Raw genomic sequence first — 25906 nt, 5'->3', positions numbered from 1 at the left:
TTTCTCTCTGTGCCTCAGCTTCTTTGTATTCCTCTTCTCTAGTTTCTATTTCATTTATCATGTCCTCCACCATATCCAACCTGCTTTTCATACCCTCCATTGTGCTCTTCAATGATTGGATGTCCAACTGGAATTCATTCCTGAGTTCTTGAATATCTTTCCTTATATCCATGAGCATGTTAATGATTTTTATTTTGAACTTCCTTTCAGGAAGATTCATGAGGATGATGTCATTTAAATCTAATCAGGAGTTGTAGTAATAATTTTACTTTGAACCAGGTTCCTTTGGCATTTCATATTTGTATATGGCGCCCTCTAGTGCCCAGAAGCTCTACTCTCTGGACCTGCTCAGCCCCTGAAGCAATGTCAGGGGTTGCAGGGGAGTGGTATTGGTGCCTGGGGGAGGAAAGAGCTGTTTCCTGCTTCCTGGCTGCTACGCCTGTCTCCACTGCCTGAATCAGTGGGCGCAGCACACAGGTATAAGCCTCTATATGCTTTGTGTTTGTAGTTGCTGTATACAGATCTGCCCTCTGGTTGGCCTAACACCAGGGTAGGGTTTGCCTGTTTGCGAGCCAGGTGGGGCTAGCTGCAAGAAAGTCACAGTAGGCTGCATATAACAGAGGTAGTCCTTGGAGCTGGAGCACCTGAAGATCGTGAAAGCTCCCAAACTGCTGGGCAGAGTGCACCAGAAAATTTTTTCTGCCTGTCCTTTCTCCTGAGCAGTAAGCTCTGTGCAATCCTTGCCCCTTTAGCAGCCCTCTTGGTAAGTGCTACCTTGTTAGGAAGTCTCTCAGACTGCCTGCTTTTCTTTTGTTCCAGAGCAGCTGGATATGGATTCCTGCTTTCCACAAGTGGCTGGAATCTCAGTCTCTCCAGGAATTCTGCCTGTTTTAGCTTTCCAACCCCCTAGTCTCGAGAGTATCATGCAAGCACCATGAAATGTAGGTTTGTTCTCCTAGAGCAGATCTCTGGAGTTAGGTGTTCAATAGTCCCAGGCCTCCACTCCCTCCCTGCTCTGTTTCTCTTCCTCCCACTGGTGAGCTGGGGTGAGGGAAGGGCTTGGGTCCTGCTGGGCCACAGCTTTGGTATGTTACCCTGTTCCATGAGGTCTGCTCTTTTCTCCAGGTGTATGCAGTCTGGCGCAGTCCTCTTTCCTGTTGCTGTTTCAGGATTAGTTGTATTAATTATATTTTTACATTATATGTGGTTTTAGTAGGAAGCCTCTGTCTCACCTCTCATGCTGCCATCTTTAGTCTTCTTAAGAATATTTTTTACATTTCTTATTTTAAAAATTTTGTATCATTAATATATGATTACATGAGCCACTTTCTGGTTACTAGATTCCCCCCATTATCAAGTCCCCACCACAAACCCCATTACAGTCACTGTCCATCAGTGTAGTAAGATTCTATAGAATCACTACTTGTCTTCTCTGTGCTATACTGCCTTCCCCACACCCCCCTGCTACATTATGTGTGTTAATCATAATGCCCCTTAATTTTTTACATTTCTAAAGAGTTGTAAAATAATGAAAACAAATGAAAAACAAAGAATCTAGTGAGAGCAGTTATATGTGGACTGTAAAGCCTAAAATATTTACTATTTAGCGGATGTACAGAGGGGAAACTAGCAAAGGAGGCTGGGAATCAATGGCCAGTGAGGTGGGAGGAGAACCAGGTGAGCAGGCCATCCTGGGAGCCAGGATGGAAGTTCTGAGGAAAGGTGAATCAGTGTTGAGAATAAGACGGCTGAGGAGACAGAAGGAACCATACTTTTGCTATGCTGAGTTTGCCAGTTACCTGGACAACAATGGTCTCAGTGGAGGGTCAAGAAATCCCATTTGGAGTGGAATGAATCCAGTAGAGAGTAGGGGGCAGGGAGGTAGAAACAGCAACTGTAAGTGACTCTTGAGGTTATTTGTCATGAAGCTTAGTAGAGTAATGGAACAGAGAATAGAGGGGATGTAAATAAGGGCTTTTTACGTTTAATTTTTAAAGATAGGAGACACTACAGCACATTTGTATGTTGGCAGTAATGATCCAGTAAAGAGTAAGAATCAGACGAAACAGAAGAGGGCATACTTTAGTGGGTGAAAGCTGTCACCCCGTTTTCGACCTGAGGAGGGAGGGATTCAGAGCACAGGCAGAGGGATTGGATTTTGACAGAAAAAGAGACACTTCATTAACTATAACAGGAAGGAAGGTAGAAGTGTGGACACAGATGCAGGTGGGCTGGCAAAATTGAGGGGAAAGATAGGGAAGTTCTCTTCTTTTGTTCTTAGTTTTTCAGTGAAGCGTGAAGCCAATTCACCAGCCAGACTGGCCAAAGGGGAGGTGGCTTCACCAGGCATGGTGGCTTCTCTTGGATGGCCATGATGTTGGGGACACTGGGCTTGCCGGGGTATGGGGCTGGAACTCTCAGGTGAGCACAGCAGGGGAAGAGGTGGCATAGAACTTAAGGGTGTTTGCAAAGAGAGATTACACAGTGACCCCCCTTATCTGTGGGGGATATGTTCCAAGACTCTCAGTGGGTATGTGAAACTGGATAGTTTTGAACCCTACTTATACTATGTTTTTCCTATACACACATACTTTTGATAAAGTTTAATTTACAAATTAGGCATAGTAAGGGAATATAACTATTAATGTAATAGAACAATTATAACAATGTACTGTAATAAAAGTTATATGAATTGATCTCCCTCTCAGACTCTCTCAAAACAACTTATTGTCCTGCACTCACCCTTCTTGTGATGATGTGAGATGATAAAATGCCTGTGTGATGAGGTGAGTGATGTAGGTGTTGTGATGTGTAGCATTTAGGCTACTGCTGGCCTTCTGACAATACCTCAGAAGGGTTATCTGCTTTGGAACTTTAGTTGACTCTGGTTGACTGTGGATAGTTGAAACCATGGAAAGTGAAACTGTGGATAAGGGGAGCCTACTCTACTGATAATTTTAGCTGCTTAAGGAAGAAAAAGTTTATGAGAGGAGTAGTATAATGAGGTGGAGATCTCCATGTGGTCACAGAAGTGTTGCGTGGGCATTCTCAAGTAAGCGAGATAAGAAATGGTGCTCAGGGAAGGAGGTGCTTGATACTGGGATTTTGGAGGAGTTACTGTTTTTTGATGACAAGATCTGGGTATAGCCATAGGAGATAACACAGATGGACTGGAAGGAAAGCTTATAGGACAGGAGGAAAAAAGGACCAGAGATCGGAGAGCTGGTAGGCTCATCCATCTGGATTTTCATGTCTTCTAGGATAGTGATGGGAAAAGGGATTGAAAGGGAGACAGGCAGTTGGTGCTGAAGAGGTCAAATAATTGACTATTGGGAGAAATAATGTGATCTGATTCTTTATGATATTATGATCAGATGACTTTATGATATCCTTTCAAAGGTAATAAAAATGTAATTTTATTAAGAGTAATTTTATGATGGTTTGGTTCATTGCATTTTATTGGAAAATTTCCACTTTAAAAAATGTGGATCTTTTAATTTTGAATGCCAGCTTTATTAAACACACAACTAGGGAATGCAGTGAGTAGTATCCAGATCTTCCCTTGGAATAGGTGTTCCTGTGACGTTACCTGCGCAGTGCTGGTGGCCATGTGTGATACTACTGAGTACTTAAATTTGGCTAATGTAACTGAGGAATTAAAATTTTTATTTTATTTTGAATCACTTAAATTTAGATTTAAGTAGCTGTATGTGGGTAGTGGACACCGTACAATGAGAGGAATGGAAAAATTCAGTTGCCTTATCTTATTTTTATAATGAGAGCTAACTTGATAGATTTTAATTGGATTCAATCATTTTGTGATGTTGAGACGCTGTTCAAACCTGCTATAAATGCAAACCTGAACAAGTCATGGGTGTCCTTACCTTTATTATATCATCCAGTTCGGAGAGGGTGAGACGAGGTGTTGTCAGGGAATCCAAAGATGTCCTCAGAGAAGTGTTTACATCCTCTATCTGTTCGCTCACTCTCTCTTGTTGTTTCTGCAGGAAGGAAGGAAAGAGGGAGAGGAAGTGAAGGTCTCTTTAGGGAAAGCACCCAGGAGACCGATAAATGTCAACTTGCTGTCTTTGCACTCAGATAAATCTGGGTTCATGTCCCAGCCCCCCATCCTAATTTCTGCAGGTCTTTGGGGAATTATTCCTGTCCCTGCTGTTTTCTCATTTATAATATACAGATAACAAAAGTAAGCACCCTGGGAGCCTAGAAGCATTTCATTGTGACCCATACCTAGAATGTCATCATCTCAAAAAGACGGAATGCTTCAGTGAGGGCCTTTGGCTTTTTTTTCTCCATAAATGGGAAGTGGGACTATGCATACAGGATTGAACGTAGGTTCTATCTTTGCAGTAATTGGAAATGAACTAATTCGAAAAAGTATTTATCGTGTATTAACTCAACAATAGCTCATTTAGACAGGGATAAAGTGTATACAAAACAGTGTTTTTTTAAATTTTTTAAATGGCCCTATTATCAAAGCATAAAATTGTGATCTTGCTTCCTAGCACTCCAAGGTCATTATGCTCAGAAATATTGAGGAAGGAAATTGCCCAAGTGCTAATATGTTCTTTGATGAATGCTTTAATTTCTACTTTTACTTTTGGGTTCTAGAGGCAAGCATATTGTGATTTTGAAGAAATATTATGGAGTTCAAAGTCTGAAAGCAAAACAGAATGCAACTTTAAGGGGGAAAATTAATAGATTCATTTTATAGTCTGAGTAAAAACTGAATTGAAGTTATTTCAGAAACAGTAATTTAAGCTTTCTAAGTTCATCTTAATGCCTTTTTGCTCCCTGTAGTCTTCCTTAATTTGGTGGAAAGGAAGATAACCCATCTTCTCCAAATACAGCACTCTGGGGAGACACAGACTGAGGGCCAGGAAAGAATCCCATTTGAACATATTCTTAATATAAAAACATTAAAATAAATCACTTTTCCTTTAGAATCTATCAAGCTTAATACAGTGTGACTTCCTGGGGTTAATTATTCTTATCTTCACAAGGAGAGAGAGTTATACAGCTACACACAAAAGCAATATTTTAAAGTATGTACAGTAAATTATATAAGGAAGGGAGGTTAAAAATAGTTGGTATTATTTATCTCTTGCAGAACAGTTTTCCTTTTACCAAGCCTGAAATATGACCCTTTCTGAAAGCTTTTGTATTTGGTCACCTTAAGGAACATAGCTCACACCCTGAAGTCATAGCCAGACTTCAAAGCAGGGTGCTAAGAGTACTAAATGATATGTTCATTCACAGTAGTTGGAAAATCATATGCTTCAAGTTAAAGAGTTTCCCCACTTATCATATACATATTGAATCATTACATAGAAATGAGTAAAATTCCTGAAGGGAACCAGCCCAACTTGAGGCCAAGGAGACTGGCCGATCAGAGAGGGTCCCACATGCCACATCAAGGAGTGGAGACTATCCTATAGGACAGTGTCTTTCAAATGCTTTTATCCATGAAGCACAGTAAAAAAAAAAATATTTTATGTTGCCACCCAGCACACATATATAACTAAAGCAGAAATGTAATGAAACCATAACTTACTATAGGTGATGCACTTTGATATTTTCTATCCTATTTCATTTCTTTTTTTTTCTTTAAAATGCTGATTACAGCCCTCAAAACTTATTTTATGATTCACTAAATGGCTCCCCAGCTGTAGTGTCAAAGGCCCTGCTACAGGGCATAAGGAGAAATTGAAGGGTTTTAATAACAGCAAGAACTGTCAGAAGTGTGATTTAAGATAGACCACTCAGGAGGGGAGGATGAATTGAAATTGGGAACAAGAATGGAATTGGGGGAGAGAGGTTATTTTGGCTGAGAAACGATGAGGGCCCAAACTAGAGAAGTTATAGAGAAATGGAAAAGAGGGAAGAGAGCTGAAAATATTACGATTTTAAGATTGGCAGGATTCTGTGGTTGACTAGATGTTGGGGTGAGGAAAAAGGGAAAATGCAAGAATAAAAATGAGTCCCATAACACTCTTGAAATGTGCTTGCAGAAATCATTATTTTGTGTTACACTTATAATTTTGTGGTGTAAGATAATCATGCATTTGTTTAACAAAGAAAGCTATCATGACCATTACTATTCTAAAAAATATTGGCTAAAAGATTACTCTTGTTAGAAAATGCTGGCCATAAGTTCACTTTTATTTAGGAAACTTTACAACGATTTACTGAGAAGTAGTGATGACTAAAAATCATGACAGAGAGCCTAATTTTGGTTGGTTTGGCAACAATAAAAATAAACATAATTGAATCAATGAATTCACTCTCAGTTGTTTCTTATTTTTTGACATTGCTATTTCACTCTAATCTTTATAGATATCCAATGAGGCACATGTCTTCCTATCAGAAGATTACTTCTCTCAATGATGTTTGTAGGGAATGCATGCATTGCTAGGAGCAGACATGTAACTACCATCAGTTTTAAGCCCTCTTGGTGTAGGTGTGCACAAATCCTGGCCCCATAGGGATGATTGCCTTTGGGAGCTATGGCCTTGTCTAGGAATTTTTCTCACCTCTTTATATTTGCATGACCTTGACTTGAATTAGACTCCGTATCTCTGTAGCTGCTGACCAGCCAGGGGGAGATTTGTTTATCATGCCTTTCCAAAAATTACACATACCCTTATGAGAACATATTCAGGGGTGGCTGGCTGCTCTAGTGCTCTCCATATACAAAAAATTAGGCATAGGAGTAGCACATTGCTTACTTACTTGCAATAGCAACACATCAATGTGCATGGCTCAAGCACAAAGAACAGTGCAAAACTAAACAATTATAATGGTTTCAACTTGATTTTAGGGGTACATACTAATATTAGCAAATTGCAGTGGAAAAAATGTACAGATGTTTTTAAAATATGAATATTTAAGTGTATCAATATTTAAATTTAAAAATTCCATACCAACTTTCCCTTCTTGGTATGATTTCAGGTTGTATATGCCTGAAATGCATTCACAGTTAACATGTCCATTGTACCTCATGATCACTCTGCTTGGCTGCTGTGGCTCTGTTCATGTCTTCAGCATCCCTGACATGATCAAGGGCCTGGTGAAGTGACTCCTGGAGGTCTGACAACTTAGCATTGTAGTCCTCTAGCTGCTCCAGGACAACAGGAAACAGAGAACAAGTATCCTTGTAGAGCCGCTGCCAACTCTCAGCCTGGCTCAACACTGGGAAGAAATGGACACAGAAACTCAGTCTGGGCTTCTCTTGTCTCCTCCAATTCCATCCAGCACTTAACAAAGATTCACACTTGTAGTCAGCAATAGGGACTGAAGCTGTCATTTACCAAAATAGCCCCATGTTTTATATTTGAGGTAAAAAAAAATACTCTTTTGTAGGGTTTAGAGCCCTGGATGATCATCAGCCAAAAGAAGGGTTTAAGTTTTCTCATCAAGGTTAGTTTTATGTGTAAACCATGTCACTGTACTATGTTTATTATTACTCAGATTATTAGTAATTTTGCCATAAAAAGGGGATTTACATATGCTGTAGTTTTGCTATTAGAAATAACCAAAGTTATATTGTTATATTACTGACAAATGATTTTCACAACCACTCACTTTCTGCAATCTTTGTTTTTAGTGAACTCCTTTAGGTCAAACCTAAGTAATAATTATTATTTTGAGCAGAATAAAGACTAAATGGTAACGATATATTCTTAAATTTGTATTATTTAATTCCCTTATCAAAGTTACATGCATTCTATTTTCCTCCAGGGACTGTCAATCTGTCTTATTGACGTTTTGTATTTTGTTTCATCACAGTGAACACACTGTTTCATCACAGTTCCTGTTTCTTCTCTCAGGAGTAAAAGTTCTGTAGATTCCTTGTGGGATTTCAGCTGTTTCTAAAAAGCTCAAGTTTCAGCAGAAGATATAAGTTCATAGCTGAATAAAGAAAGTGGTTGAAGGCAGGTAAGTAGGAAATGTGACTGGTCCCATTTCCCCACGGCAGTCTAGTTAAATTTCAAAACAGGAAGGAAGTGTGGAAGCATCTGGCTGTGACTTTAGAACTCCACCCTTCTTGACCTCTGGTCTCTTTCCAGCTCAGAAATGGGGCCTGAGTTTCTTTACTTCTTTCTGTTTCTAAGACTTTATACATTTGTTCTTGTAATACACCTTTAGGTCAAGAATGTTCATCTTTTAGAGTATTCACAATAATTGTTAGAAGAAATTGATAGTAACAACTGTAGGAAAATTATCTAAAATGCAGGCATTCTTAACCCTTTTTTGTGCCAAGGGACCCTTTGCAATCTAGTGAAGGCTTCAGACCCATTCTTATAATGTGTTTTAAAATCCACAAAATAAAATACATAGAACAAAAAAGAAGACTAATCTGTTAAAAAACAAATTGGTAATGTAAAAGATATGTGCTTATTTATTAGTGCATTAAATAACGATATTTAGAGGTGTGAATAATTACTATAATTTTGAATTATTGATGAACTTAATGTTGTGAGATAAGAGAAACAGCTAGAATATGATATGGTAGTCTTTGCAGTTCTCCCCATCAGGAATGGAGTCTATGTCCTTACGCCTTGAATCTGGTCTGGTCTTGACCAATAGAATGGATATAACTGTAATAGAATGGATTATAACTACATTGATTAATAGAATGGATATAATCATTGCGTTTCCAGCCTGGACCTCAAGAGATTTTGTAATTCCTATTTTTGCCTTCTGGGAAGGCTGCTGCCATATGAACAAGCCTAGACTAGCCTCCTTGAGGGCAAGAGTCTACACAGAGGGAGAGATGCAGCCATCTCAGCTAAGGCCACAGATGTATGCATAAGCCCAGCACATGCCATATGGACCAGGGATGAGCTGCCCAGGTTAAGCCCAACCCAAACCACCAACCTTTGAAATCATGAGCAAATAAATGGTTACTGTTTTAAATGAATCCTTTTGGTGGGGATTATTAGATAGTAATTGATAACTGCTAAAGTGATCAAGTCATAGGTTCACTAATACTGCTGTAGTTTGTTGCCTACTTTCAACATTAAAGGAAATGGTTAAATTTCTGTTGGAGGTTTAAAGTAATTAACAGTCAGTCACTCACAGGCCTCAGTGCGTGAATGTCTCTGGGCTTGTTCTTTTACTGCCTTCCCAGTGAGATTCTCCTGCCATAGCTGTGGGAGTCGGTTCCCCTTCCCCTTCATTCCCCTGCTTTATATGTTTTTACCAACTGCTGAGTTCCTATTTCTTCTCCTCAGGAGTAAAATTCTACAGATTCCTTGTGGGATTTCAGCTGTTTCTCAAAAGCTCTAAATGTTGGATCTAAATATGTTGGTCGTACAGTCAAGTAGCCCTGAGGCCACAGATACATTCCAAATAACTCTGGATATTGGGAATTGGTTGCTTTGACCAAATGTTGCCCTGTAGCTCAGTGTCCTCTCCTGGACCACAGAGAAAGTAGACTTGTGCTGGACACTAGGAACTGAATACACCTACATTCATGGGCTTCATCTGCCTCCTCATCCACGAGCTCCCGTTGGGTGAAGAATGGTTGATGGTGTCTAATCTCTTCAAGCATCTTCTGGGCCAGCACCAGCTTCTCAGAGATTTCTTCAGAGCTAAGCTCCTGTTCCTCCCCATAGTAGAGCATCTTGTTATTGATCTCTGAAAGGAAGGAAATGGTGAATGAAAGCAGCAGGGAGAGATGTCTGGGCATTTTAGTAATGCCACCAAAAAAAATATGGGTGAGTGAGGGCAAACGGCAGGGGTGATCCCCAAATGGAAAGGGTCTCATTCAAAGACAGCATACTGATGTGCACACTTCAAATGGGTGTCAGTATCAGAGCTCATCATCTATTCCAGGGAGAAGTAAAACCTGAAGAAATCACTCTGCTTTCCATTTGGTGTTTTCAGAATGGGAATGGGAGTAATACAAAGCCTGCCCTGACTCCAGCTGTGTCTGGTTTCTACAGTGATTCCAGAGGGCTAATATTTAAGGCACACAAAGCTGAGTTCTTTGATTAAAATTTATATTAAATATGTAACTTGGAGAAAATGTTCTGAGGTATCTTCTGTCATATATAGGATGTGTGGGAGGTATCATATTTTAGCTACAAATATGACCAAAGTTTTAAGCCAAAATGAAATAATACAGATAGTTGTTCAAGTGTGTCTTTCAGATTATACTATAGATTAGATATAAAAAGTCTTGTTACAGTATAGTGTGAGCTTTTGGTCGTTAGTATATAATTTTTTCTATTGCTATCAGCCTTCAGTAGTGTGACTGATTGTCAAGAGTGGGCTGTTTTGACTCTGGGTCATTTTCACCCCACTTTCATAAACCCTTAACAGCCTGCACTTAACAAGTTAAAGCACAAATTTTAGAACTGGAGGGACTGCTGGGGCTCAGAGGAACTAGATGAATTATCTAAATATGAGCAGGGCTGAATAGTTCTCTGACTCCCTCTTCCTACTGTACATGGTCAGACAAAAGCTATATAATTGCCACCTTGTCCTACAACAGCTCCTAAAAGAAACACCTTATCTTCCTGGCATAAATGAAATTGTGTCTGTGGCCTACTATGATCTATGTGGTTGGCCAGACAAGATGGGTAAACAAACATAGGTGTCATATAAATCACACTGGGATAGGGCTTGTATTTTATAAGGATAATAGCTTAAAGTTCACCAGTAGTTACTTTAAACATGGTTGGGAATAAGAAATGACACCCTACTGGTATTGTGCAACATACTTGACTTCTGAAAGAAGAGATAAACAGGGGAAGAGGATGTTAATGCTATAAATATTACTTCAAAAGTTATAGAGAAACCAAGATATACTTAAAAAACTCATGAAGGCATACACAATGGAATATTATTCAGCGATAAAAAGAAAACAAATCCTACCATTTGCAACATCATGCATGGAGCTAGAGGGTATTATGTTCAGTGAAATAAACCAGGTGGAGAAAGACAAGTACCAAATGATTTCCCTCATTTGTGGAGTATAACAATGAAGCAAAACTGAAGGAACAAAATAGCAGCAGACTCACAGACTTGAAGAAGGGACTAACAGTTACCAAAGGGGAGGGTTGGGGGAGGGTGGCTGGGGAGGGAGGGAAAAGGGGATTGAGGGGCATTATAACTGGCAATCACAATATAGGTAGGTCACAAGAAAGAGAGAACAGCATAAAGAAGACAAGTAGTGACTCTATAGTATCTTACTATGCTGATGGACAGTGGTAGCAATGTGGTGGTCGGGGGGGACTTTAACAATATGGGTGAATGTTGAAACCACAATGTTACTCATGTGAAACCTTCATAAGATTGTATGTGAATTATACCTTAATTCAAAAAAGTCTAATGAAGGTATTAAATATTCACTTTTCAAGTAAAGTTCAAAATAATAATTCCTGAAAAAACTAAGCAGAGATCTAGCCCTTGGAATGCTTAATTCTTTAGCATTTTAATGCAAATATTATGGTTAGATTTTGGCCTGTTTTATTTTAACCATGTCTCGTATAGATTAGAAAAAGGAAATATGGACAATAACATTTTTGCCTTTGGTCTTTGGAGACTGTTCATACATTTAAGAAAATGTAATAACATAAAAATCATTTTTCATTTTCATTTTTTATATGTTTAAAATCTTTTTCTGTGTTTAAAGGATCAAATAAGAGGGCTTAGATTCTTTTCAAATGAAACACCTTCGAGTCAAAATTTTTCTTTGCATTACAATAGCAAAGGTGAGTTATTTTCTCTGAATGGATTTATAGAATGTTGGCTTTACTTGCTGCCTAGATGGACATTTATTTCTTAATTAGATGAGATCAGCTAATCTAGGTTGAATCTTACATTTTGAACAAATTAATAGTAACTCTAAATATTATAGGAAAAGAATATTTCATTGGTAGAAGCAAAAGCATGAGACAGTGGGATGGGACGAGACAGTGAGGATGGGACTAAGGAGTGTTGGAAATGCGTACCATTTATTCTTGCTGTGTATGATAGACACCAAAGAAAAGTAGCAAGTGATATTAATCTTGGCTCAATTTAACTCCTTTGCCTAGAACATGTTCCCCATACCTCAGTATAAAGATAAGAATCTTCTACTGTGGGGTCTCTTTTACTGCCAATGTGCTCTGAGATGCACTTACTGTTGTCATTTGACTCTTAGCATATAGGAGAATAAAAGGTATGGAAACACACAAATACTTCTTAGAAGGCTGTAGCCCAAGAAAACTCTTTTTATCTGAAATTGCCTGTTTTCTATTGGTAAATTGAAGGCTGGCTTTCAGTGGGCTATTAAATAGTCTTCAAAATGCAACATACACTTAAACAGAAGTTAGAGCACAAATAAGCAATACTCCAAGAGGCAAGGTAAAATCTGCCATTATGCTTTAAGGCAAATAAATCTTACATGCCTCTGTCCACTTTTCCTCTGGATTAGGGACCAGTCCTTGTCCTTGGGAAAGTATCATAGAGACAGCTTATGACAATTTGGATTAGTGGGCAATTTAATGCCACTCTAAAGGCAATGTTTTTGCTGCAAATAATCAAGAAAAACATGACTCCTACTCAATACTTGCATTTTGAAGACAATATACCATTGAATTTCCTCTGTGGAAAGGTATTGTGGCATTCCACTTCTGTGAAATGCCTGAGAAAGGAATGATTCTGTACATTTATTCTTGGAAATCAACAGAGAGTAAGTAGGGATGAGTGCTCAGAAATCTCAGATAAATGGACTTGAGGATCTTATGTAAGTTTAAACCTGCAATACTCTAACAATAATTCCTGGCATATTGTAAGCACTCACAGTAGCCATTATTTTTATTGTTGTTAACAACATGAATGATTCCTTAACATTAAGCTGCGTCAGAAGATAATATATTTACCTTGGATTTTATCCCTCATATTGTGGGCTTGCTCTACAAGGTGAGTTGTGTGGTTAATGGTATCCATACTTTCCTTCTGAACCAGTTCACCCTTTCTTGAGACTTGAGTTTCCTATAAATAATCCATGGAAACACCAGCATGAATTTATGAGAAGGGAATGTTGTATATGTACATGTATATGAGGAGATAGGCATAACATATTCCATAAACATAAATTTCATTGGCATATGAGAATTCTGTAACATATAAAATAGTCCCAGAAATCATGCATGAAGGCATGTGATGTTCAGCTTTAGAATCACAGAATGCTATAAAATCAGATATTATCCATATGGAACCAGTCCCAGTTCAGTCTAAAGCAACTGACTTTCATATGTAATTTACTCTTCAAATTTTTACTGTATCTCAAGATGCTAAACTAGGAAATTACATATGTCTGCTGATCAGTTTGACATTGAACTGAAGAGCTGAAAATTTCATAGGAAAAATTGTTGAGTAAGAAGGCAGATATTGAAATGTTCCATGCATCCAGTGGCACCTGGGTGGTCCAACCAGTACTAAAACTGATTTACTGCAGAGATTAAAAGGGTTATGCTCCCTGGGCTAAAGTCCCATAAACATCAATGGCACCTGTGCACAAATAATTGCTCCAGCAGATTTGGCTCACAGTGAATGGAGCTAGTCTCCAAGGAGTTAACTTCACTCTCTCAACTTGAGAGCTTCTGTTTCAGAGCTCCCAAACCGTATTTGTCAAAATGAAATCCCAACTCAACTGTGGCTTCTGAAGAAAGAATGTGTGGGTGTGTATGTGTATGTGCATATTTCTGTGTGTGTGTAAGGAGAAAAGCTAATCTAAGAAATGGTACAAGGCTAGGACACTGGCCTATATACATAGCATGGAGGATAATCACTTTCTTTTGGCATTGGAAAAATTGATTGACTCCTGGGTTATATTTAGGAAGAGGATGATGAATTCTTCAGTCTGGCTTTTGGTAGGTGCCCACTTACCTCATGGCACTTTTTTGGCTCAGCTCTGAAACAAAGAGCTGTAGTACCTGAATGGACAGTGGGGTGATGTGGCCCACAGAGCACTCGCTGGCAGAATTACTTGTTTCCTAGGACAGGAAAGTAGCTGTTCAAAGTTGCTCCCTTTCATCCAGTGTTCTAGTTGAGGGTTATGTTATGATTTTACTGGAATGCTTTTACACTTCCCAGGCATAACCTAAGCAAGTATCCCTTAATCAAGGATGAGAATGCAGGAATGGTATTAGCAAACACATGCCCTTTTTATTAAGTAAGTACAAAATTCCTTTTGTGCAAAGATCCCCATGTTGGCAGTGATGAGGCTGTCAAGCCCTTCCCTGAAAGGTGGGCTCTCTGAATGTCTGCTACCTTCCAAGTAGCACTATGCTCCTTCCTTTAATTCCAGTCTTTTGCTTGGCTTGTTCTTATGCTTCCCAGAGATACAAGGTTTGTGGTCATTTAAAAATTATGTGACAGAAAATAAGATGTGTCTTATTTTTGATGTTACTCCTCCCTGCTTTTAAAAAATGTGGACTCAAATGTGAAAAACATTTAAAACATTTTAACAAGTTGATTATTGATTCAGTGTGAATTATATTTGCAAAAGCATAACACTAATTTTTATGACTTTGGCTTCATCCTTCAAGGGAAAAGGCTCATTATTATTACTGTGTTCATTTAACTTATTTTTGTATATGGAAACTAAACTGAAGCAATGAAAGCTGGAGGCCTTATCTCTAACCTCTTCTTTGTGATAAACACTAGAGGGCGCTTGTATGAAACATCTATTACCTTACATTTCAAAATTACTAGATATAATGTGATGTCTTATTTGAATGTTTTGTTTTTTCTACAACTTTGCTTATGGTAGGAAATTAATGACATGGGTACATAGTAAAACAGGTGTACCTTGCATTTAGAAAAGCTAAAATTAAAAAAAATTACCTCACAATTATAAACCGGTTAATGGTTTACATTACAAATGGCTTAAGGACTTCTAAATACTTTACCAGATTTGATCTCTCCTCTGAGCTACTGACTCAAATCTCTAGCTGCCCTATGGGTATCCACAGGTACCTCACTTCTAAAATGGCCGGAGTAATTCCTTCTGTAATCTTAGTCTTGTCATTTTCCAAGCCAGACCTTCCCTTCTTGTTACTTCTCATATCCAGTTGGGAAACAAATTGTTTTTCTTGCACTTGCCATCCTGACTTCTCTGTTCCTGCTACCACATTCTCAAATGATCCTTGCAAATTATTTTCAAATGAAGGGAAGGTAGCAACCAACCACTCTTTTCTGAACTACCATGCAATCAACTAAGTAGTGTCCGTATCTTCAGAGTCTTCACTTGCCAATCTATCATCCACAGTATTGAGGAATGTGTCTGAAATTTCAAATCTGGTCAGCTCATCATTACAGGTAAATGCTTCAGCATATTCCCAAGTCCACACAATCCTGAGCATGGTGGGCAAGGCTCTTCATGGCCTGGTCTCCCAGAACTTCTCCAGCAGTATTTCCTGCTTTTTGGCTGATGATTAATACCCAACAAGGCCAAGACCAAAGATCTTCTTGACCCAGTAACTCAACATGTTGTCTCACATCTCTCTGCTAGGGTGGTACTTTTTCCTTACTTGGAATTATTAGATTAACCCCTAATTATTCTACAGTATGTAGGTCAATACCCTTCTCCGAAATGAGCCTTTCCTAAGTGTAGCCTTGGTGAAAGAGTCTGTTATTTCTCCCTTAGACTTATCTCTTTAGCCTGTACCATGCCTCTGGTATTGAATGCTACTTTTCCTGCTAGACTGTGAACTCTTTGAGAACAGAGGCCTTTTTATATTCATTGCAGTATTCCTAGCACCTAACACTGTTTTTTTTAAATTTGTTATTTATTAATTTTGGTATCATTAATGTACAGTTACGTGAGCAACATTATGGTTACTAGACTCTCTCTATTTTCAAGTCCCCAACACATACCTCATTACAGTCACTGTCCATCAGCATAGTAAAATGCTAGAGTCACTACTTGTCTTCTCTGTTATACTGCCTTCCCTGTGTCCCTCCCCACTACATGATGTGTGCTAACTGTAACGCTTATTTTTTACCCTTATTCATCCCTTCCCACCAATCTTCCCCAGTCCCTTTCCCTTTGGTAACTGTTAGATCATTCTTGGGTTCTGTGATTCTGCTGCTGTTTTGTTCCTTCTGTTTTTTCTTTGATCTTATACTCCATAGATGAGTGAAATCATTTGATACTTGCCTTTCTCCACCTGGCCTATTTCAATAAGCATAATACTCTCTAGCTCCATCCATGTTGTTGCAAATGGTAAGGATCTGTTTTCTTCTTATGGCTGAATAATATTCCATTGTGCATACGTACCACATGTTCTTTATCCATTCATCTACTGATGGACACTTAGGTTGCTTCCATTTCTTGGCTATTGTAAAAAGTGCTGTGATAAACATAGGGGTGCATATGTCTTTTTCAAACTGGGCTGTTACATTCTTAGGGTAAATTCCTAGGAGTGGAATTCCTGGGTCAAATGGTATTTCTATTTTTAGTTTTTTGAGGAACCTCCATACTGCTTTCCACAATGGTTGAACTAATTTACATTCCCACCATCAGTGTAGGAGGGTTTCCCTTTCTCCACAATCTCACCAACATTTTTTGTTGTTTGTCTTTTGGATGGTTGCCATCCTAACTGGTGTGAGGTGATATCTTATTATGGTTTTAATTGTCATTTCTCTAATGATTAGCGATGTTGAGCATGTTTTCATGTTGGCCATCTGACTTTCTTCTTTGGAGAAGTGTCTGTTCAGATCCTCTGCCCATTTTTTAATTGGATTATTTGCTTTTTGTTGGTTGAGTTGCATGAGCTCTTTATATAATTTGGATGTCAACCCCTTATCAGATATGTCATTTATGAATATATTCTCCCACACAATAGGATGTCTTTTTGTTCTACTGATGGTGCCCTTTGCTGTACAGAAGCTTTTTAGTTTGATATAGTTCCACTTGTTCACTTTTGCTTTTGTTTCCCTTGCCTGGGGAGATATGTTCGTAAAGAAGTTGCTCATGTTTATGTCCAAGAAATTTTTGCCAATGTTTTTTTCTAAGAGTTTTATGGTTTCATGACTAACATTCAGGTCTTTGATCCACTTTGACTTTACTTTTGTTTATGGGATCAGACAATAACCCAGTTTCATTCTCTTGCATGTAGCTGTCCAGTTTTCCCAACACCAGCTGTTGAAGAGGCTGTCATTTCCCCACTGTATATCCATGGCTCCTTTATCATATATTTGACCATATGTGCTTGGGTTTATATTAGGGCTCTCTAGTCTGTTCCATTGATCTATGGGTCTGTTCTTGTGCCAGTACCAAATTGTCTTGATTACTGTGTCTTTGTAGTAGAGCTTGAAGTCAGGGAGTGTAACTCCCCCCAACTTTATTTTTCTTTCTCCCACTACTTCCAAACAAATCCCACTCAATTGCTTTGGCTATTTGAGGTCTTTTAGGTTGCATATGAATTTTAGAACTACTTGCTTTAATTCACTGAAGAATGATGTTGGAATTTTGATAAGGATTGCACTGAATCTGTAGATTGTATTAGGCAGCATGGCCATTTTGACAATATTAATTTTTCCTATCCATGAGCATGGGATGTGTTTCCATTAATTGGTATCTTCTTTAATTCCTCTCATGAGTGTCTTATAGTTTTCAGAGTATAGATCTTTCACTTCCTTGGTTAGGTTTATTCCTAGGTACTTTCTTCTTTTTGATGCAATTCTGAATGGAGTTGTTTTCCTGATTCTCTTTCTGCTAGTTCATCTTTAGTGTATAGGAATGCAACAGATTTCTGTGTATTAATTTTGTATCCCACAGCTTTGGTAAATCCAGATATTAGATCTAGTAGTTTTGGAGTGGATTCTTTTGGATTCTTTATGTACAATATCATGTCATCTGCAAACAGGGACAGTTTGACTTTTTCCTTGCCAATCTGGATGCATTTTATTTCTTTGTGTTGTCTGATTGCCATGGCTAGGACCTCCAGAACTATTTTGAATAAAAGTGGGGAGAGTGGGCATCCTTGTCTTGTTCCCAATCTTAAAGAAAAAGCTTTCAGCTTCTCGCTGTTCAGTATAATGTTGGCTGTGGGTTTGTCATATTAGACCTTTACTATGTTGAGGTTCTTGCCATCTATACCCATTTTGTTGAGAGTTTTTATCATGAATGGATGTTGAATTTTGTCGAATGCTATTTTGGCATCTATGGAGATGATCATGTGGTTTTTGTCCTTCTATTTGTTGATGTGATGGATGATGTTGATGGATTTTCGAATGTTGTACCATATGTGCATCCCTTGGATGAATCCCACTGGATCATGATGGATGATCTTTTTGATGTATTTTTGAATTTGGTTTGCTAATATTTTCTTGAGTATTTTTGCATCGATATTCATCAGGGATATTGGTCTGTAATTTTCTGTTTTTGTGGTGTCTTTGCCTGGTTTTGGTACTAGATTGATGTTGGCCTCATAGAGTGAGTTTGGGAGTATTCCCTCCTCTTCTAGTTTTTGGAAAACTTTGTGTATTAGGTCTTTACTTAATGTTTGATAATATTAAGCAGTGAAACCATCTGGTCCAGGAATTTTGTTCTTAGGTAGTTTTTGATTACCAATTCAATTTTCTTGCTGGTAATTGGTCTATTCAAATTTTCTGTTTCTTCCTGGGTCAGCCATGGAAAGTTGCATTTTTCTAGAAAGTTGTCCATTTCTTCTAGGTTATCCAGTTTGTTAGCACATAATTTTTCATAGTATTCTCTCATAATTTTTTATATTTCTGTAGTGTCCATAGTGATTTTTCCTTTCTCATTTCTTATTCTGTTTATGTGTGTAGACCCTCTTTTTTTCTTGATAAGTCTGGCTAGGGGTTTATCTATTTTGTTTACTTTCTCAAAGAACCAGCTCCAGCTTTCATTGATTCTATTCTTTTATTCCTCTTGATTTTATTTATTTCTGCTCTAATCTTTACTATGTCCCTCTTCCTACTGATTTTGGGCCTCATTTGTTCCTCCTTTTCTAGTTTTGTTAATATGAGTTTAGACTGTTCACTTGGGATTGTTCTTCTTTCCTGAGGTAGGCCTGTATTGCAATATATTTCCCACTTAGCACAACCTTCAGTGTGTCCCACAGATTTTGCAGTGTTGAATTATTGTTGTTATTTGTCTCCGTATATTGCTTGATCTCTGTTTTTATTTGGTCATTGATCCATTTATTACTTAGGGGAATGTTCTTAAGCCTGAATGTGTTTGTGGGCTTTTTTGTTTTCTTTATGTAATTGATTTCTAGTTTCATACCTTTGTAATCTGAGAAGCTGGTTGGTACATTTTCATTCTTTTTGAATTTACTGAGGCTCTTTTTGTGGCCTAGTATATGATCTATTATTGAAAATATTTCATGTGCACTTGAGAAAAATGTGTATCCTGTTGCTTTTGAATGGAGCATTCTGTACATGTCTGGTATATCTGTTCTAATACGTTGTTCAGTGCCTCTGTCTCTTTACTTATTTTCTTTCTAGTTGATCTGTCCTTTCGAGTGAGTGGTGTGTTGAAGTCTCCTAAAATGAATGCATTACATTCTATTTCCCCCTTTTATTCTTTTAGTATTTGTTTCACATATGTAGGTGACCCTGTGTTGAGTGCATAGATATTTATAATAGTTATATCCTCTTGTTGGACTGACCCCTTCATCATTATGTAATGTCCTTCTTTATCTTTTGTTACTTTCTTTGTTTTGAAGTCTACTTTGTCTGATACAAGTACTGCAACTCCTGCTTTTTTCTCCCTATTAGTTGCATGAAATATCTTTTTCCATCCCTTCACTTTCAATCTGTATATGTCTTTGGGTTTGAAGTGCATCATATATGATATGTTGGGTCTTGTTTTTTTATCCATTATATGTGATATAGATGGGTCTTGTTTTTCTACCCATTCAGTGATTCTATGTCCTTTGATTGGTGCATCCAGTCCTTTACATTTAGGGTGATTATTGATAGGTATGTACTTATTGCCATTGCAGGCTTTAAATTTGTGATTACCAAAGGTTCAAGGGTAATTCCCTTACTATCTAACAGTCTAATTTAACTCACCTTGTTTGCTGTACAAACACAACCTAGAGGTTCTTTTTTTTCTTCCTCCTTTTTCTTCCTCCTCCATTCTTTATATGTTAGATATCATATTCTGTACTCTTTTTCTATCCCTTGGTTGACTTTTTGGGTAGTTGATTTGATTTTGCATCTGTTTAGTAAGTAATTGTTCTACTTTGCTGTGGTTTCCTTTCCCCTGGTGACATCTATTTAGCCTTCAGAATACTTCCTTCTATAGCACTCCCTCCAAAATGCACTGTAGAGGTGGTTTGGGGGAGGTAAATTCTCTCAGCTTTTGCTTATCTGAAAATTGTTTAATCCCTCCTTCAAATGTAAATGAAAACATTGCCAGGTAGAGTATTCTTGGTTCGAGGCCCTTCTGCTTCATTTCATTAAATATATCATGCACTCCCTTCTGGTCTGTAAGGTTTCTGTTGAGAAATCTGATGACAGCCTGATGGATTTTCCTTTGTATGTGATCTTTTTTCTCTGTCTCTGGCTGCTTTTAAAAGTCTGTCTTTATCCTTGATCTTTGCCATTTTAATTACATGTCTTGATGTTGTCTTCCATGGGTCCCTTGTGTTGGGAGATCTGTGCACCTCCATGGCTTGAGAGACTATCTCCTTCCCCAGGTTGGGGAAGTTTTCAGCAATTACCTCTTCAATGATACTTTCTGTTCCTTTTGCTCTTCTTCTTCTGGTACCTCTATAATGCGAATGTTGTTCTGTTTGGATTGGTAACATATTTCTCTCAATATTCTTTCATTCTTAGAGATCACTTTTCTCTCTCCAGGCCTCAGCTTCTTTATATTCCTCTTCTCTAATTTCTATTCTGTTTACTGTCTCTTCTATTACATCCAGCCTGCTTTTAAATCCCTGCATTGTATGTTTTATTTCAGATATGGAATTTCTTAATGATTGAATCTCCATCTTAAATTCATTCCTGAGTTCTTAAATATTTTTCTGTACCTCCATGAGCATGTTTATGATTTTTATTTTGACTTCTCTTTTAGGAAGATTGGTGAATTCAGTTTCATTTGGCCCTTTTACTGGGGTTTGTGATATTTTTGTCTGAACCAGGCTCTTTTGTCGTTTCATATTTGTATGAGGTGCCCTCTAGTGCCCAGAAGCTCTGCTGCTGCTCATCCCCTAGAGTGAGGTTGGGCATTGTAGGGGAGCGGTGCTGGTGCCTAGGGGGAGGAAATATTTGTTTCCTGTTTCCCAGCTGCAGTGCCTGTCTCCAGTGTCAGAGCCAGTGGGCTGAGCACACATGTGTAAGCTTCTGTGGTTTGCATCTCTAGCTGTTGTAAGCAGGGCCTCCCTTTTGTTGGCATGGCACCAGTGCAGTGACTGCTGGTTTGTGAGCCGGTGCCAGCAGGCCTGGATGAAGGTACAGCAGTCTGAGTGTCACAGTGGGGTCTTCAGAGCTGAGTAGCCAGCCAGGGGGATGGAGCGGCTGAAGCTCCTCAAAGTTCCCAACCTGCTGGGCAGAGTGCACCCAGACAACCTTGTCCACTTATCCCTTCTTCCGCACAGCCAGCTATGTTCAAACCCTGCCCCCTCAGCAGCCCTCTCACTGCTAGAAAGTCTGTCAGACCACCTGACTTTCCTTTGTCCCAGAGCAGCCAGATGTGGACCCCTGTCCTTCACAAATAGCCAGAATCTCTGTCTCTCAAGCACATGGTTGTTGCAGCTCCCCAGTCCCACCAACCTGCAGAGCACCACAGAATGTAGGTTTGTGTTCCAAAGCAGACCTCCAGAGCTTGGTATTCAGCAGTCTTAGGCTTCCACCCCATCCCTGCTCCATTTCTCTTCCTCCCACCAGTGAGCTGAGGTGGGGGAAGGGCTTGGGTCCTGGCAGATCAAGGTTTTGATATGTTAACCTGTTTCATTAGGTCTTCTCTCTTCATGAGGTCTGTATGCAGTCTGGTGCAGCCTTCCCCCCTGTTGCTGTTCCAGGGTTAGTTGTATTAACTATATTTTCATAGTGTATGTGGTTTTGGGAGAAGTTCTGCATCTCACCTCTCATGCTGCCATCTTGAATCCCCTAGCACTGTTTTACACTAGGTGTTAATCAATGCTTTTGGAATTGAGACATTCTTATTTTTTATCCTACCTTTTTGTCAGGATCAGATATGTTGCTCAGATGCCTTTAATGTATGGAGGTGACTGACTTTTCCTCTAGTCCTAAAGATCTATATGATGCATTGATATGCAGGGAGCTTTGGCTGTGGCTAAAGGTGTAGGGAGGAAATGCAAGAGGTAGAGAAGTGGAGGGGGTGGTACAGCACTTTCCTGTGCCAGCCCTTGGAGCCTGGGGTGGCATGTACTTGTACTCCATAGTGTAACTTTAAGACCCAGTTGGCAGTAGTGATTGAGAGAGAGAGGGTCACCATTTTTAATTTTTCTTATAGCCACTCTATATATCTCTAGTACTGCTCTGACTTTGAGCATGGTGACTTTGGGAAGATGGGGAAGTGGAATCTTGACATAGTTTTTGGTACTTTCATTACAGACATGGTAAGCAGCAGCAAATATGAGGTCCTTTTGAGGAGAGGCTATCAGAGAACACAAACTCATGGACATCCTTTAGAGGGTTCCCAGATGGGGCCATAGGATTTTCCAAAAGGAAGCTAGAGGACTCTAATATGGTTGTTGAGACAAAACAGGTAATTTTAGGTTGTTAATTGTGAGACTTGGGTCACATGAAATTCATGTGAGAGATAATTTGCAAACAGAGGTATATTCATATTTGTGAGCAACATTACTATGATTTTTTTTATCACTGTGGGAAACTACAGTGAAATTCTTCACTTTACTTAAAGTCAAATATTAGCTACTTTCTTGATAGAAAACTTTCTAAGACAAAGCTTTTCATAAATCCTTCTCAGACTTAATCATAGACTAAGGGCTTGAAGGATACTTGAGAAATCATTAAGACCAGCTCTGGACATTTGTTTTGCAGTATTTCAGCAGGTTCTTGCACCACTAGTATTATTGTCATAGTTAGAAGAATGCTATTTGCGGTCAGAATCAATGCAAACAGCTGAGAGTCCTTGGAGCTTCACCATTCAGCCTCCTGCTTTGGAGATCCGCTCCTGTTGCCCAGGAGACTCTTCTACTGTGATGTCACCTCCAAGCTTGTGTTATTTCCTTCTTATGAGTGTCTGCATTCAACTTATATTGGAAGTGGGAATACTGTACAACAAAAGGATCAGTAACTCCTTGTCTGAGCTGTAGGAGGAACTAATCTTGGTGAAAACATTTCTTGAAGGATTGAGACACTTTAGGCAAGTTCCAACCCTGATAATGAAATGAAAATGAAACAAAACAAAATAATGTTTTTTACAATAATTTCTTTCTTGGTATTTTCTTTGAAACCTAATAGATCTCACTGATCTTCAAATGCTTGTGGTTGGATTAATATGCACCATTGCACAGGAATGAGGGACACAATTTTCATATGCATTTCAGAGTAGCTGAATCTTCCAAGGATCCAATTAGTGTAATTCCCATTTTTAAAAGAATAATCTCTTAGAAGTATAACAGGTCCAATATCAAAAAATATTATCGGAATTATTTTAACTTTATCTTTGTAGAAAATGACAATTGTTTTTGAAGATAACTTAACAGTTTTAAATGCCAGATACCAGTATCTGAAAGCAGAAATTCCAGAACATCTGGACAGTACTAGCAGAGTGTAATTGGGAAAAAAAATGTGTTAAGCATTTTAATATGTTAAATATGGTGCCTTGTGGCTTAGTTGTATTTTTTTTATTACAGAGGATGGATTTTTTCCATTAGGCTCTCAGAGAGTGTATTTAATAGACTCTCACATTGACTCTGCTCATGGTTTAATGTTTTTCTTGTTAACTTGTGAGAGATTTTGCAAGTCATATTTCTCCCAGTATTTTTTTCAGTCTAGTTGACTCTTAATGTATTTAATTGCTTTATTGGGTATTTGAAATTTTATCTTGTCAAATCTATTATCTCTTTCTATTGTAGTTCTTCATGTTATACTTCAGTGTACTGCTATTTCCTTTCAAGGTTTAATAATTATTTAGTTCAGTTTTCTTGTGGATTTGAGATTTAAACTCATCTTTAATCTGTCTGGAATTTATTTTAGTATATAGTGTAAAGTGAATGTGAAAAGTGATTTTTTTCCTGCCAAACTGCAAAATTGCTTTCTCAGCACAATTCCTCTTCTTTCCTTTTGGTATTTAATGCATCCTTGAGCAAACATTTAAATTTATAATCTATATAGTAAAGTTTATTTCTAGGCTCTATATACCTCTAAGCCATAGAATATTAAGGCAAACAGATGAATGACTATCCTAATTGAAACATATATCAACCATATTAACCAGCAGTAAATACTGTGGAAGTTCCCCATAAACATAGTTTTTTCAAGGAAACCAATCAAAATGGTAAGAGATGGTAAAATGGTAAGGAGGAAATAACACAAGCTTGGAGGTGACATCACAGTAGAAGAGTCTCCTGGGCAACAGGAGCAGATCTCCAAAGCAGGAGGCTGAATGGTGAAGCTCCAAGGACTCTCAGCTGTTTGCATTGATTCTGACCAAAAATAACATCCTTCTGACTATGACAATAATACTGTGGTGCAAGAACCTGCTGAAATATTGCAAAACAAATGCCCAGAGTATAGTAACTTTCTCCACAGAGTCTTGATTTATTTTAAGGCACATGGGTCACTGCATTTTTTTCTGGCCTGTGTTAAGCCTCACTAGTTGGTGACCAGCCAGGCTCAGACCAGCTAAATCCTTTTTCTGAAGGCAGTCCCAGAAACTGAATACATACCCTTTCAGTTAATTCCTCCACGTCAGAGAGGAGGCTTTTCACTGTGTTCTCAGCGCTGTTGATTTGTATCTTTCTTAGGACATACTGGTTTTCTCTTTCTGACAATTTTGTCTGTAAAAAAGTGTTTTGAAAATAATTGGTAAATGTGCACACCAGGTTTTAAAAAGTACACATACAATTTATTCAATGTAAGAGGACTCAGAGTGTGTCTCTGTTCCCCAGATTGAGGGGTCTGAACTCTGCTGCAAATGAGTCTGAAAGCTGAGATTTGCCAGGGGGGCTACAGGACTTGAGACCCAGGCTCCAGATGTACTGGCCAAGGGGAAGGGGCACCTTTCACTAGTTCAAACAAAGGCACAGAAAAGACCGGTGGGGCTTTGGGTGTCTGAATTTAAAAATTTCAGTGTTGGCAGGCCCTGGAGGAAACAACAATCCACCTGAATCAATGTAAGTGGAATTTAGAAATTCATTTTCCTCTGGTATAAAGACAGCAATTCTTTTTATTCAGATCATTTGTTCTTTCTTTACCATTTTCGAGACAGTCGGTCCAAATGTGCATTTCCTTGGATTACTTTGTAGTACGTCCTTCAGTCCTAGCACTGCCTTCCTGTAGGTTACAATGGTGCCTGTCTTGAATTTGTGCTTTTGAGGAGAGAGGATTCAAGTGGTGTCGAGAGGCCTGAGCTGGGTGTCCTTCTGAGAATTAGAGACTTCGTATGTATTTGGACAACAACAATTACTATATTTGGAATAGAATGCCCACTAAGCTTCCATTCAGCTTTACAATTTTGCCATTTTTGTTTTGTTTTACACTTAGTATATTTGACCAGTTGCTGTGGATATTATTTGTACCCCCAAAAAGTAAAGAAATAAGCACTTTCTATGTTAGGGACTGTTCTAACAGCTCTACATATATCAACTCACTGAATTCTCTCAACCCATGAGATAGGTACAATAATTATCCTCAATTCCAGATGAGGAAGTTAAATAATTTACCCAAGGTCTCATATCTAATAAATGTCAGAACG

At 38.5% G+C, this 25906-nt stretch overlaps 1 protein-coding gene across 3 annotated transcripts in view; it reads right to left on the bottom strand.

The window, feature by feature from the left end:
- Positions 1-25906, bottom strand: part of LAMA4 (laminin subunit alpha 4) — a 193888-nt gene that overhangs the window by 81366 nt on the left and 86616 nt on the right. For all 3 annotated transcript variants that reach the window (XM_036893544.2, XM_036893545.2, XM_036893547.2), the window contains 5 exons: positions 24879-24989; positions 12894-13005; positions 9493-9660; positions 7016-7209; positions 3885-4001 (listed from right to left, as the gene is read on the bottom strand). In XM_036893544.2, the coding sequence (XP_036749439.2) occupies positions 3885-4001; positions 7016-7209; positions 9493-9660; positions 12894-13005; positions 24879-24989 (702 nt within the window). The remainder of the gene's footprint in view (positions 1-3884; positions 4002-7015; positions 7210-9492; positions 9661-12893; positions 13006-24878; positions 24990-25906) is intronic.

The sequence above is a fragment of the Manis pentadactyla genome, chromosome 12, assembly GCF_030020395.1.
Source record: "Manis pentadactyla isolate mManPen7 chromosome 12, mManPen7.hap1, whole genome shotgun sequence".
Lineage (NCBI taxonomy): Eukaryota > Metazoa > Chordata > Mammalia > Pholidota > Manidae > Manis > Manis pentadactyla.
Note: the sequence above shows the minus strand (reverse complement) of the source record. Positions and strands in the feature narration are given on the sequence as shown.